Consider the following 15,463-nt stretch of genomic DNA (forward strand, 5'->3'; position numbering starts at 1 on the left):
CAAAGATTAATTCCTGCAGTCACGAAAGCACCAAATCTAGTTTGTAGCAATGCACCCCCTTTGCCACTCCTCTGCACAAGAGGCAAAGGCGCAGACCTGCAACAGCTCGCTCATGCCACTGCTGGCAAAAGCGCCTCCACTCCAGCCAACTCCCCCTCGTCCATGTGTTGTTGGCCTGCCCTGCTTCCCACGCTGGGCAGCTGTCTGAGAAGCGGTGGCAGTGCCCGCATTAGACCCCAGCGGCTAGCACGCCACATGCCCATCGAGTGGAATTGGTGGCGAACCCCTTCGTTTCTGCTGGGTGGCCAGAGGCGGGGCGATCTAGCTGCCGCGCAGGGAGATCGAACCCGACGACCTCTGGGTCGCGAGTCGAAGCGTTCTCTCCACTTACACCACGGCCGCACCTCCACGCTGCCCTCCCACCGAGAGCCTCTCGATACTGGGCAGCCCTGGCAGCCCTCCCACGCGCTGATTGGGTAGCGGGTGACGTGCCCAGAGTCCCCCATTGGACTCTCTAAATAGAGAGATTAAGAGAGAGGGAGAGAAAACGAAAGAGGAAAAGCCCCGACTGCCTTTCTCTCGCTACGCTCTCAATTCTTGCCCCAGCACATCAGGACGCGAGCAGGTGGGTCACCTCGAGCGGGCTTCAAATCCCGAGCGCGCCGGTTCGACTCCATCTCCCGGCGCGGAAACTGTCTTCAATCCTCTCACGCACGCGCCAAGTCCACGCAGCAGTTTTAGTCGAATGGCCGCGTGGCGCGCGGAGTGGGTTAAGTGTGGGGGCTCGCGCCTCTACCCGGAGGTCTGGCCAGCGTGGAAGAGTAGGCCAAGGTAGCCTCGAGCGGGGCTCTCGTGTGGAGGCGCTTGCGCCAGCGGTGGCGTGAGCGAACAATTGCACTCACCCACACACTCATTCACACACTCACTCACTTACACACTCACTCACTTACACACTCACCCACTCACTCACACTCACCCACACACTCACCTACACACTCACTCACACACACTCACCCACACACTCACTCACTTACACACTCACTCACACTCACTCACCCACTCACCCACACACTCACTCACCTACACACTCACTCACACTCACCCACTCACCCACACACTCACTCACTTACACACTCACTCACTCACACTCACTCACACTCACTTACACACTCACTCACACTCACTCACACTCACCCACACTCACCCACTCACCCACCCACACACTCACTCACTCACCCACACACTCACCCACACACTCACTCACTTACACACTCACTCACACTCACTCACCCACTCACCCACACACTCACCCACCTACACACTCACTCACACTCACCCACCTACACACTCACTCACACTCACCCACACACTCACTCACTTACTCACTTACACACTCACTCACTCACACTCACTCACTTACACACTCACTCACACTCACCCACACTCACACTCACCCACTCACCCACACACTCACTCACTCACCCACACACTCACTCACACACTCACTCACTTACACACTCACTCACTTACACACTCACCCACTCACTCACACTCACCCACACACTCACCTACACACTCACTCACACAAACTCACTCACACACTCACTCACTTACACACTCACTCACACTCACTCACCCACTCACCCACACACTCACTCACCTACACACTCACTCACACTCACCCACTCACCCACACACTCACTCACTTACACACTCACTCACTCACACTCACACACTCACTCACACTCACTCACACTCACCCACACTCACCCACTCACCCACTCACCCACACACTCACTCACTCACCCACACACTCACCCACACTCACTCACTTACACACTCACTCACACTCACTCACCCACTCACCCACAGACTCACTCACCTACACACTCACTCACACTCACCCACACACTCACTCACTTACACACTCACTCACTCACACTCACTCACACTCACTTACACACTCACTCACACTCACTCACACTCACCCACACTCACACTCACCCACTCACCCACACACTCACTCACTCACCCACACACTCACTCACACACTCACTCACTTACACACTCACTCACTTACACACTCACCCACTCACTCACACTCACCCACACACTCACCTACACACTCACTCACACACACTCACCCACACACTCACTCACTTACACACTCACTCACACTCACTCACCCACTCACCCACACACTCACTCACCTACACACTCACTCACACACTCACTCACTTACACACTCACTCACTCACACTCACTCACTTACACACTCACTCACACTCACGCACACTCACCCACACTCACACTCACCCACTCACCCACTCACCCACACACTCACTCACTCACCCACACACTCACCCACACACTCACTCACTTACACACTCACTCACACTCACTCACCCACTCACCCACACACTCACTCACCTACACACTCACTCACACTCACCCACTCACCCACACACTCACTCACTTACACACTCACTCACTCACACTCACTTACACACTCACTCACACTCACTCACACTCACCCACACTCACACTCACCCACTCACCCACACACTCACTCACTCACCCACACACTCACTCACACACTCACTCACTTACACACTCACTCACACTCACCCACACACTCACCTACACACTCACTCACACACACTCACCCACACACTCACTCACTCACACTCACTCACCCACTCACCCACACACTCACTCACCTACACACTCACTCACACTCACCCACTCACCCACACACTCACTCACTTACACACTCACTCACTCACACTCACTCACACTCACTTACACACTCACTCACACTCACTCACACTCACTTACACACTCACTCACACTCACTCACACTCACCCACACTCACACTCACCCACTCACCCACACACTCACTCACTTACACACTCACCCACTCACTTACACACTCACCCACTCACTCACACTCACCCTCACTCACTTACACACTCACTCACACTCACCCACACTCACACTCACCCACACACTCACTCACACACTCACCTACACACTCACTCACACTCACCCACTCACCCACGCTCACACACACAGACTCACTCACACTCACCCACTCACCCACACTCACTCACACTCACCCACTCACCCACTCACCCACACACTCACTCACCTACACACTCACTCACACTCACCCACACACTCACTCACCTACACACTCACACTCACCCACTCACTCACTCACACTCACCCACTCACCCTCACTCACACTCACCCACTCACCCACACTCACACACACACTCACCTACACACTCACTCACACTCACCCACTCACCCACACACACAGACTCACTCACCCACTCACTCTCACTCACTCACACTCACCCACACACTCACTCACCTACACACTCTCACTCACTCACACTCACCCACTCACCCACACTTACACACACTCACCCACTCACTCGCACTCACCCACTCACACTCACCTACACACTCACTCACTCACACTCACCCACTTACTTACACACACTCTCACTCACTCACACTCACCCACTCACCCACACTTACACACATTCTCACTCACTCACACTCACCCACTCACCCACACTTACACACACTCACCCACTCACTCGCACTCACCCACTCACCCACTCACTCGCACTCACCCACACACTCACACTCACCCACTCACTCACCCACACACTCACCCACTCACCCACACTCACTCACTCACCCACACTCACCCACTCACTCACCCACTCACCCACACTCACACTCACTCACCCACTTACTCGCACTCACCCACTCACCCACACTAACCCACACTCACCCACTCACTCACCCACTCACCCACACTCACCCACTCACTCACTCGCACTCACCCACACTTACCCACACTCACCCACTCACTCACACACTCACTCACACTCACCCACTCACTCACACTCACCCACTCACTCTCACTCACTCACACTCACCCACACACACTCACCCACTCACTCGCACTCACCCACTCACTCACACTCACCCACTCACCCACACTAACCCACACTCACCCACATTCATCCACTCACTCACACTCACCCACACACTCTCACTCACTCACACTCACCCACTCACTCGCACTCACCCACTCACTCACACTCACCCACACTAACCCACACTCACCCACTCACTCGCACTCACCCACTCACTCACACTCATCCACTCACTCACCCACCCACTCACTCACACTCACCCACTCACCCACACTCATCCACTCACTCACCCACTCACTCACACTCACCCACTCACTCTCACTCACTCACACTCACCCACACACACTCACCCACTCACTCGCACTCACCCACTCACTCACACTCACCCACTCACCCACACTAACCCACACTCACCCACATTCATCCACTCACTCACACTCACCCACACACTCTCACTCACTCACACTCACCCACTCACTCGCACTCACCCACTCACTCACACTCACCCACACTAACCCACACTCACCCACTCACTCGCACTCACCCACTCACTCACACTCATCCACTCACTCACCCACCCACTCACTCACACTCACCCACTGACTCACACTCACCCACTCACCCACACTCATCCACTCACTCACCCACTCACTCACACTCATCCACTCACTCTCACTCACTCACACTCACCCACTCACACAGACTCACCCACTCACTCGCACTCACCCACTCACTCGCACTCACCCACACTAACCCACACTCATCCACACACTCACCCACTCACTCACACTCACCCACTCACTCACCTACACTCACACTCACCCACTGACTCACACTCACCCACTCACTCACACTCACCCACACTAACCCACACTCACCCACTCATTCGCACTCACCCACTCACTCACACTCATCCACTCACTCACACTCACCCACTCACCCACTGACTCACACTCACCCACTGACTCACACTCACCCACTCACTCACACTCATCCACTCACTCACCACTCACTCACACTCACCCACTCACTCACACTCACCCACTCACCCACACTCACACAGACTCACCCACTCATTCGCACTCACCCACTCACACTCACCCACTCACCCACACTAACCCACACTCACCCACTCACTCACACTCACCCACTCACTCGCACTCACCCACACTCACCCACACACTCACCCACTCACTCACACTCACCCACTCACCCACTCACCCACACTCACCCACTGACTCACACTCACCCACTCACTCACACTCATCCACTCACTCACCCACACACTCACCCACCATCACCCACTCACACAATCACTCAGACTCACCCACTCACTCACCCACCCACTCACTCACCCACTCACTGATCCACCCACCTACTCACCCACCCACTCACCACACTGTTCACTCACCACACTGCAGGTCACAAAACAAGATGGTACAGGGATTGGTGGTATAGGCGAATTAGTGAAAGGGTCGGGGTGGACTTTTATCGTCATCATAGCTGTCAACCCCTTGTCAGTCAGTGCTCTACCTTATTAGAAGACCAATTCAGACCGTATTAGTCTCCCCGTGCTCTTAAAAATCGCAACGTTCATCCTACAGTCCCATCACAACGGCTTAACACGTAGACTTTCGCGCCCAATATCCATAAGTTTTTTTTTGGATCAGATGGGTTGAAACAGCTGTACGGCGAATGGGCCTGAAAACTCATTGTCCCCGTACAAGAAGAATACGGGGTAAACCGTACGGGTTGACAGCTGTTGCGTGGAAAGCAGATTCGAGCGACTGACCGTGATCGCGCTGCGCTTCGCCACCACGTGTCGGGCCCAGGCCGGTGTCTCACATCGCCGTCGGGCGATTTGGCGACGTGACGAGAGCTGTAGGCGGCGTCGCGTGCAGGGTGCCGACTGTTTGTTTCGCTGCAGAAATTATTCGCCGTGCATCTTCATCGCTTGCTAAGCGCCGTTGCTCCAAACGTGTTGACTTTCAAACGATCGCCTTGACCTCCAGGGGCTCCCGAGGTCAAGGCTCTGAAGCTGGGGCTCATCGGGATTTCGGCAGTGCAGCTCCTAAGTTTTGGAACAACGCTTGGCCCCCTTGCTAACAAGACAGAGTCGTTAGACATATTTAAGTCCTATCTTGAAAACTCGCCTCTTTAAACGGGACGTTTACCCCGCAGGTTCTCTTCATGATCTCCGTACGTGGTGATGCACGGAGGAAACGCGCCTTGATCATGTTAATGAGTATCGTTCACATCATGTCTTGTTCTTACGACGCTGCTTTGTTGAATAATTGCAATATTCCATTGTGCCATTCATGTACCCCCCTCTCCCCTTGCCCACTGGTCCAACAGCCGCGCCTGGGGATATACATTAATGGGAAATTGGTATCGCGATTATCGTCGAATCGTGAACCGCGGTATAGCGGCAGCCCACGTGTGCCGAGTCACGTGTGGCGCAGCAGTGAGTGCTCATCAATCGCCACTCAAGAGGGCAGCAGAGGATAGGATGATACAACCCCAGTTACTAACGACGTATGAACAGTCTAAATAAATAACGCTTGACAGTACGCAACTTTCCCATAAGCATCTGGGCAAGTTCGCCAGCATTGCTTTTAGTAAAGCTTGACTCTGCTAGTGAGATATACTGAATGTATAAACCGGCCCAGTGTTGTGTTTAGCCAGTGTTGCTGAAAAAACTGCTCACCCAGAGAGGTGGCCGTGCGGCTGATGGGATGTGTTAAAAAAAAATGTGCAGAGATAAATAACGTATGTCAACTTATCCACTGGGACTGTGCTTATGTTTGCTACGACAATGGTTCGACTGCTTCGAGTCGTCGACCAATGAGCAGCGCCTGGGGCTGACGATCTCTCTCCTGGGCCACAGCGGAGAGGCCGCATCTCGCATGGGGGCCCGTCTAGAGACCAGGGGGACAGCCCCTCCCGCCCCGTCAGCGTTCTCCGTGGCCCTCCTTGCTTGCAGGAGCCATGAGCAGCGGTGGCGGTGACAACGGCGGTACGGACTCGCGCGCGGAGGAGAAGGACTGCAGCCTTCCCTACTGGCAGGGCGCCTGGCAGCGCAGGCAGATTGGCTTCCACGACCCCAACGTCCACGAGTGAGGGCCGGGGCTTCACGTCCCCCTGGGTTTTTTGTCGTTCTCGTCGCTGCTTTGTGACGCAAAATAAGGGACGGCTGTCGTGTTCTTAACACTGCTCAAAATCCTCCTGTGCTCGGGAGCACGAAAAGTAATCCGCTTTTGTACGTAATAATAAAATGCCAAGATAATATGTATAGCGAGGTGTCTTTTTATAGTTTTAGTACTATTAATAATTTTCATATTAATAGTATTTTTAATATTATTTTTCATAGTACGGACCTGGTTAAAATTAATCCCTGGTGGCAACTGCACCACCCACAGGAGGCTATGGGGCAGCTACAACTGTCCTCCGCACACTCTTAGACCCCAACACTAGATGTACGGTGAACTTCATTCGCACCGTACGTAGCCTACCACCCTAATCGGAGATTCGGGGAAAAACAGCAAACTCAACACAAAAGGCAGTGAACACAGATAACTTAACCGGGCAACATCCCATTGAGAGCAGCGGTGTCTCTTAAGGGGAGCTCCGTGTCGCAGCAGCCTTGACGGCTCACGGCCTGTGTTGTGCTCGCTGCAGGAAGCTCATCAAGTACCTGGACGCGATGCGCAGCGGCCGGGCCAAGCTGCGCGTCTTCCTGCCCCTGTGCGGCAAAGCCGTGGACATGAAGTGGTGAGTCCGAGCGCGCTGGCGCAGTTCCACTTAGCTGCGTCGTGCCGAGAAGAAATATGTATTTTATTACAAAATCAGAGGATTCACCCGATTGCTGCTCTTCTAACAAACCTCCCGGGTACTCAGGCTCGCAGACTTGGGCCACGAGGTGGTCGGAGTGGAGGGGGTGGAATCCGCCATCGTCGAGTTTTTCTCGGAGCAGAACGTGGAGTTTCGGAGGCAAACGGTGCCGTCTCTACCCGACGGGGAACTCTTCCAGGTGATTCCGCCACCCGCTCCTCACTCGGGGAGGTGTCGGGAACCGGCTGCCCGCGACTACGTGCATGTTTAACTTCTTTTGCCCCTCACGCATCCAACCGTGCTAATCGGACTTCATGTCACGTTGGTCATTGCGGGTCAGTGAAGGGCAGGTCCGGTTCTGGTATCGCTTTCCACTGACGTCAGCCACAGCCAAGGGATCGAAGTCAGGTCGCCGGGTTTTATAGCACAGCTATTTGTTACAATTCATGTCAGAGAATGAAATGTATTAACCATCGCAACGCCGTGTTTGTGATTTGAGCGCGCGCGTTTACAAATGTAAACTCTGACGCATCAGCGATGGAGTTTTGTGCGTGCGTTTTCGGTAAGGCTGGTTGCCCGCGAGGCCTGTTCGCATGCCGGTAAGGAGCAGCTCTACGTCCCTGCATCTGCAGGCGACGGCGGGAGTCGCCGCTCAAGCGCTCGGTGTTTAACCCTTCCCCGACCTTTATCGTTGTCACAGAGTCTGGACGGCAAGATGTCGGTGTACAGGTGTGACTTCTTCAACTTTACAAGGTGCTCGGGTTCGCTTGGCGCGTCGTCGTTATGGGATTTTTTTGCACACAGCGTTGGTGTACGGTGCTTTTTTCAGGAATATTTTGCTGGTTTTTTTCCATGGATTTTCTGTTTGCACAGTCACATAGTCACTTTAAGATACTCTTTGTTTTTTTTTTCCGGTAAAGTCACGTAGGTAAAATAAAAATCAAAGAAAACAATTAAATCACGACGTTTCGGAGGCAACACAAGCTTCCGTCTTCAGGTGGAACAGTCACAGCAAGACCGAAAAAAAACAAAGAGTATGAATCCTTGCAGTCACGAAAGCTTCAAATCTAGATTCACTTTAAGATGTTTTATTGTTCGTGTTTTTGTTTTTTGTTTGTTGTGGTTGCACCCGATTCAAGAGCCGAATGGCTCACAGGGCTATACCAAAATAAACTGAAAAAAACTGAGGTCACTTTGCCAATTCTGCTGCCAACCTGGGATGGGGAGTTGTCATTGCATACACATCATCGCCATCGATCGTCAGCCATGCTCAGTCTATTTAATAATAGGTTTTACCCTTTCTGGCAATAAAACATTTGCAAGGAATCACGTCTGCATTAGAGGACGCCAAAAGGCGAACATCACAAACGCAATGCACTATCAGCAGGACATTGAGAGCTCGGGGTGAGCTGCAACAATCATGGTACCTCCCTTGAGACGAGGCTCTAAAGAAAGCTGTCTCTGGTGGAGACAGTTTCGAAGACGATGAATATACTATCAGAGCATGTTTTATTTTCATGTTCGCCACGAATATATGTGGTTAATGCAGACATGATTACTTGCAAAAGGTTTCTGTTTGGTGTTTTAACATCTTAACACAACTGTTTAATTGCCAGAAAGGGTCAAACCTATTATTATACTCTTTGGTTCTATTTGGCAAAGTCACGTAGGTAAAAAATTAAAACAACAAAAATCACGACGTTTCGGCCACAACACAAGCGGCCTTCATCAGGTGAAGGGACCAACCTGTCCAGCGGACAGCGTTGGAGTGAAGAAAGCCAAGCGCTGGTCGCCTCCCTTTAAGCTGTGAGGGGGCAAACGGCAAACGCCCTGACAAAGGAAATTAGCATGAAACGCACCACTGACAAAGCTTGGAATTAGCACAAGATGATAATACACCACCTTGGGAGTTTGGAATACCACTACTAGAATAAATATACTGTACAATTGAAATTTAGATTTGAAGCTTTCGTACCTGCAAGGATCCATACTCATTGGTTCTATTAGGTAAGTCATGTAGGTAAAAAATAAAACAACAAAAATCACGACCTTGGAAGTTTGGAGTGCCACTATTTGAAATAAATATACTGTACCATTGAAATTAGTTTAATGTTTGGTTCGATTTAGAACATCTTTCCAATGGTTGCTTAATTTGAAACCATCTTCTCGGTTGAAATTGTGTCTGTGTTTGTAAATCTGAATCGCCTCGTGGATAAATCTCTGATGATAACCTGTCGGTTTGCAAAGGACCTTGGTATCGGAGAAAATTATATCGTGATCACCCACAGCGTTGAAACAATGATCAGCTACGGCAGAAGAATTCGTTCTGCCGTGTTTCAAATCTGATTTGTGCTCGCGAATTCGGTCAGAGACACGTCGTTTCGTCTCCCAGCGCTGGCCGCGTCCGCGCGCGTTAACTCACGGCGGAGGTGTTACATTTGCACGCGGGGATGGCGAGAGGACACTTGGGGCGTGCGCCTCTGTGCGCGCGTCTGTGCAAAGGCAGCCAGGCATGCCGTTCGCCCGCTCCACCCCATCGTGCGCCGTGCCGCCTTCAAAGGTGCTCGAGAATAACACTTGGCCCAAAAGTTTGTGAAGGATACATGGGGGATCTTTTTCCTTGTGCGCATGGATGGGGAGCGCACTGCGCTACGAGCCCGACTCAAAGTCAACATCGGTAATGGATATATGAACCGGTCCTCGGCCTCCCCTAGTTCGACTCAGCCTTAAATGAGCACCTGGCACGACGTTCAACATCAACGCTGAGGAAACAAAGGCGGCCGGCCGTGATTCTGGCCACGCCACCCCCTCTCGTATGCCGTTCCGGCCTTCATCGGTGCTATTCGCTCACCGCACTTGCCCCAGCAGCGCATTGAGACCACACGGGGTGTCTGTGTGTTATTGTTGTTGTTGTTATTGTTGTTGCAGTGCGGTTGCCGGTCGGTTCGACGCGATGTGGGACCGCGGGGGACTCGTCGCCATCAACGCGAGCGACCGCGAGCGGTGAGGCACCGCGGCCTGCGTCTGCCACAGCCGAGGTTGGACGCCACGGTGGCGAGGAGATGTTAACTACCTCGCCTGGTGTACAGGAGGTCGTGGGTTCGATCCCTACCCGGATACCTGGATATTTGTAATTTTTATGTCTCTCTCCGTGGTCGCGTGGATTTTTGTCCGGTTTTTCCCTCCACGGTTAGAAACACGCGTTTTAGAGTATTTGGCTGCTATACATGTCCACGTGATAAGCAACTTCATTTGTGGCCAGGTGGCTTTTTAAAAAGAGCGATATAGCTCATTGGGCCTTACCTGGTAAAGTAAAAAAAAATGTTTGCTAGTTTTTATAATTTAATAGTTTATGCATGGGATTTTCTGGTTTCTTCCAACAGCTCAAAACACATACAGGAATACCTTGAAATTTCGTCTGGTTAGGGACCAGAGCATGGACGAATATCAAAAATGGACGAATGTCAAAGCAGAGCCTTTATTTAGCTAGCAAATTTATTTTGGCCAGCGAAAAACGTACTTGCAGATAACTAGAGTAGATAACTACAATATAAAAATGTACATGCAAATAACTACAGTAACGATATAACACGTGTGCGAAACCTAAATAAACAGAAAGAAAAATAAACAAAGCCTAAATAAATAAACATTATGATACCCTGAAATATTTGTATTCTTGCATAAGTAGACGATGAATATATTGGTGATTTAGGGGGAATCTAGATTCATAAAATGAATACTGTACACACGTTTTATAATCACGAAAATAACTATGAACACTAGAATTATATACTGTTATCACAAAAATAACTATGAATTGTTCACAGTCTAATCACAGAAAAAAGTACAGTATTAATAATATATGAATAAACACAAATATAAGAGATGCTCACTGCACGACTTCTATTCAAAGACTGAACGAAAAAGACGGCGTGTGGCACAAACGTCGTGGGAAGTTTGGGATGAAATCCGACGACAGTGGAAAGCCACGGGGACGAAATTTGAAATGTGGTTATAGTTGAGAACGGCCGAAACAGCGAAGCGACGAAAGCCAAGTGGACGAAAGTGAAGGTATCGCTGTACAAGTAATACGTAACGGATATTGGTCAAACATCCCAATGCTGAGCAATTACTTGCCAATTACTCAATGGGGATTACAGAGCGACCTTGTCCCCTACTGAGAAAACTTGTCAGGAACCTTCTGAAAAAGTGCCTAGGGACTCGGCGAGGCTTTTCTGGGTAAACGAGCAGAAAAAACGAGAAGAATATAAATCTTGATTTGAAGCTTTCGTGACTGCAGGAATAATCCATACTCTTTGGTTCTTTCGGTAAAGTCACGTGGGTAGAACATGTATAGATCACGACGTTTCGATCTCAACACGAGCGACCGTCTTCAGTCTGATAATAATAATACATCACCACATTGTTATTAAGTGATATTTGTGAACATGCCATTTGCCGAACCTGCAGGTTTGCAGCTATCATGACCGACCTCATGGCACCGGGCTGCCGATATCTTCTGGACACCTTCAACTACAATGACCTCACCTTCAAGGGTGAGCACCCAAACAGCTCGGCACAGAGCTCACGTTCACATCGGAATCTCTCCGCGTTGGCAGGAAGTTGGACCGAGTGCAGGATGTACATATACAGCCGTTGTGTCAATGTGTACATGTACCTTGAATTTATTTTGCATCGTACGGAACCAACCATGATAATCGGAGGTGCGGGGGAAGGACAACTACGGATGAGGTTCTCCCGATGCCGTTCTGGTTTGACCATTCTTTTACAATGCTGGTTAAACACAGGCAGCATATAACAGTATCATGTAGTATTTTGCCACACTGCTTTCTGGGTAGTCGCCACACGCTATGCAGGGTCAATTCTGCTTAACTTCCAAGATTTGGTGAGATCACGTGCGTTCTAAGCGTTTTGGTTAAAGCTATACACGATATGGAAAGATATAAAAAAAATCTAATTTAGATTAATTCATTTCTAGATTTGAAGCTTTCGTGACTGCAAGGATGCATACTCTTTGGTTTTTTCGGTAAAATCACGTAGATAAAATAAAATTAAAATAAAACTGCAGCTATCTTGCTGTGACTGTTTCCACCTGAAGACGGAAGCTTGTGTTGCCTCCAACACGTCGGGATTTGATTTAGTTTTATTTTATTTTAGATTAATTTGTCTAATTTCCTAACCTGGGAGGATCTTTGAAGGTAGGGAGAAACTGCTGATCCACTTTAACCAAGGTCTCAGAATGAACGCACGATGCCAGAGGCCCAAGCAACGCACTCGGTAAACGCGATCGGCGCATCGGACGCGAGACGTGGGGCAGAGGTGCCACGCTTTGCAAACGGATCCCCTGGCAATAAGCGCAGAATGCACCATAACACCCCTGACATTTACGTTACGCCCAAAGTGAAGTTCACAAAAAAAAGTGTCGATTACAGAAGCACAAATTCAGAAGGTGGTAAAACTGCACAAATGTAATTTGTTAGCACGGCCAGTGTGTAATTGCACAATAACGAGGTCACCGCTGTCTCCGTGTTTGTAGGACCACCCCATTACGTGCCTGAAAGTGAAATACGAGCTCTCTACGGTAAGACTACCATGAATAATGCACGCTGTGAAGTAAAGGGCAAGCAGCCGCGCTTGTACGCACGCGGCGAACACTGACGCGACGCAGTTTGATGGACCGTGAAAATAACGCGGCACTGACGGAGTCATTTAAATTAGTTATGAAGGCAGCACGTGAAAACCACTTTTGTCTCGCCTTAAATCATTAAGCGTTTCTCAATGCTTTTCCAACCAAGGTTGGATGCGGGAATGCAGTAGCTCCGTCTAACGCAGGGTCATGATGAAGCTCGTAAATATGATCCAAGATAAATTTAAACTGTTGGTTTAATATTGGGGAATTACCCTATAAAAAAACTGGCAAATTTATTAAAGGGTTATCCAAAACCTAGCGGTAAAAAAGAGCGATAATCGGTAAACAAAGGTAATGACTTCACACACCAGATGCCTTGCCTTCCCGTGACCTCATCGTGTGATGTCATCTCACGATGTCACAGGTTCCGTGCCTTGTAATATCTCATTTTGTGACTGAGAAGGTAACGTTATAATTGCCAATTAAATACTTTAATTCTGAGGACGAACGCAAATTGGAGAGCGCTAAAGTATCCACACATCAATCCCGAGTCTCTAAAAATGGACACATCCGAGACTTAATAATTTTAGCTGGGTCTGTGACCCGGGAAAATGTCTGCACCTGACACACCACATCCAGTATACCACTGGATATGGCTGTGGCTATTAGGCACGTGCCACCCTACTTCAGTCTTCCAGCGAGTATATTTGTGGGCGATGAAGCTCCTGCTCGCTTGCCACCTGACAAAGCGCATAGCTCCTTACCACGCGGCACACTAACGTGGCGGGCGACGGTGGGGACCCGACGTGGTGTGGCTCCCCTGCGGCGTGCAGGGGAGCGATGCGATGTGGAACTCCTGGAATCGGACAAGGAGTCCATGGCTGACCGTGCTGAAAGATGGGGCCTGGACTACATCATTGAAGTCGTCCACCTCATCACGCCCAAGTAGCGCTCGTCCGGATCGCCCCGCAACCAGGAGTAGAGATTAACAACAAGACCGCATTCGTCAATAACACTGCCTGAGAGCAGAAATGCATATCAATATAAGGCGTAATTTTGGGCAGTGTCCCTTCTATTGACGAGCGTACCGAATTTGTGTTGGCGATTGCACGCTACTGAAAGCACGTCACAAAATAATTTGACACGAGATTACCGTACCGTAGGCACGCAACCACGACTCACCGTCTCGATGATTCGTCGCTTGAAATCGATTCTTACGCTCACGATACACGCATCAAGTCGTAACGCGTGAAAATAGACTACTTATATTTTGGGTAATTTATATATGGATTTGGTTAATGTAGCAAACATGTACAAGCGAAGCTGTAAATTGATGAGCAATTCTCAAAACCAAATTTAGCAATTAGAATCAGACGTTTCGCTTGAAACTGCGCCAAGCATCTTTAGGACAAAGATCCAGTCAGTCAGAATAAATTGCAGGAAGTACAAATAAGTGAAGTATACACGTGGCCAATTATGAATCACAACTGTGGCTGCGATACCGACTTGTAATTTTTTTTTTACAAATTATGTAATAGAAACCAGGACAATGAACAGCGGCAATTAGTCGACTCAGAGGTGCCGGGGACAGTGGGGAACAGGGCGTCGTGACGTGCCCACGGCTTGGTGTGGACTTGGCAGAGGTCAGCCAAGCGTGCGGTCCGAGGTTTCTTGGACGAGCGGTGACGATTTTAAAAACAAAAACATAAAATTGGCACTGAAATCTCCCGTCTTGTTTCGGAGCGTTGAGTGACCAAACCGTCCCTCTGAAATTCACCCTGCGTCCCCCCGATGCTCTCGACTGGACATCGAAACGTAACGTCACTCTTAACGTCACTCTGAACTCCACTTGACACCGCCGACAGGCACGAGGAGCAGAGCCACGGTTTCACAGGCGTAACGGAGCTTGGACAATGCACATTCTTTCTTTTGACCTCGTAGACCTGCCTCAAACTAAAAATGCACACTTGTACCACTGCACCAACAAAAGATATTAAAGAAATCAAACGTCAAAATTGCGTG

The 15,463-nt window shown here is 50.1% G+C and overlaps 1 protein-coding gene across 1 annotated transcript; it reads left to right on the top strand.

Moving 5' to 3' along the window:
• Positions 1–472: 472 nt before the first annotated feature.
• On the top strand, positions 473–15,456 carry TPMT (thiopurine S-methyltransferase). Its single transcript, XM_032959301.2, has 9 exons — positions 473–625; positions 6,944–7,076; positions 7,639–7,731; positions 7,858–7,990; positions 8,492–8,544; positions 10,720–10,794; positions 12,262–12,347; positions 13,349–13,393; positions 14,275–15,456. Exons 2-9 carry the CDS (start codon positions 6,949–6,951, stop codon positions 14,388–14,390), a joined length of 729 nt encoding a protein of 242 aa, XP_032815192.1. The 5' UTR covers positions 473–625; positions 6,944–6,948; the 3' UTR covers positions 14,391–15,456.
• Positions 15,457–15,463: the final 7 nt, after the last annotated feature.

The sequence above is a fragment of the Petromyzon marinus genome, chromosome 23, assembly GCF_048934315.1.
Source record: "Petromyzon marinus isolate PM22_M1 ecotype Great Lakes invasive population chromosome 23, UKy_Petmar_22M1.pri1.0, whole genome shotgun sequence".
Classification (NCBI taxonomy): domain Eukaryota; kingdom Metazoa; phylum Chordata; class Hyperoartia; order Petromyzontiformes; family Petromyzontidae; genus Petromyzon; species Petromyzon marinus.

Coding starts and splice junctions, on each gene's coding strand:
- TPMT (XM_032959301.2), top strand. CDS start 6,949: ATGAGCAGCGGTGGCGGTGACAACGGCGGTACGGACTCGCGCGCGGAG. Junction 7,991..8,491: donor CCGACGGGGAACTCTTCCAG/GTGATTCCGCCA, acceptor TCGTTGTCACAG/AGTCTGGACGGCAAGATGTC. Junction 13,394..14,274: donor TGAAATACGAGCTCTCTACG/GTAAGACTACCA, acceptor TGCGGCGTGCAG/GGGAGCGATGCGATGTGGAA.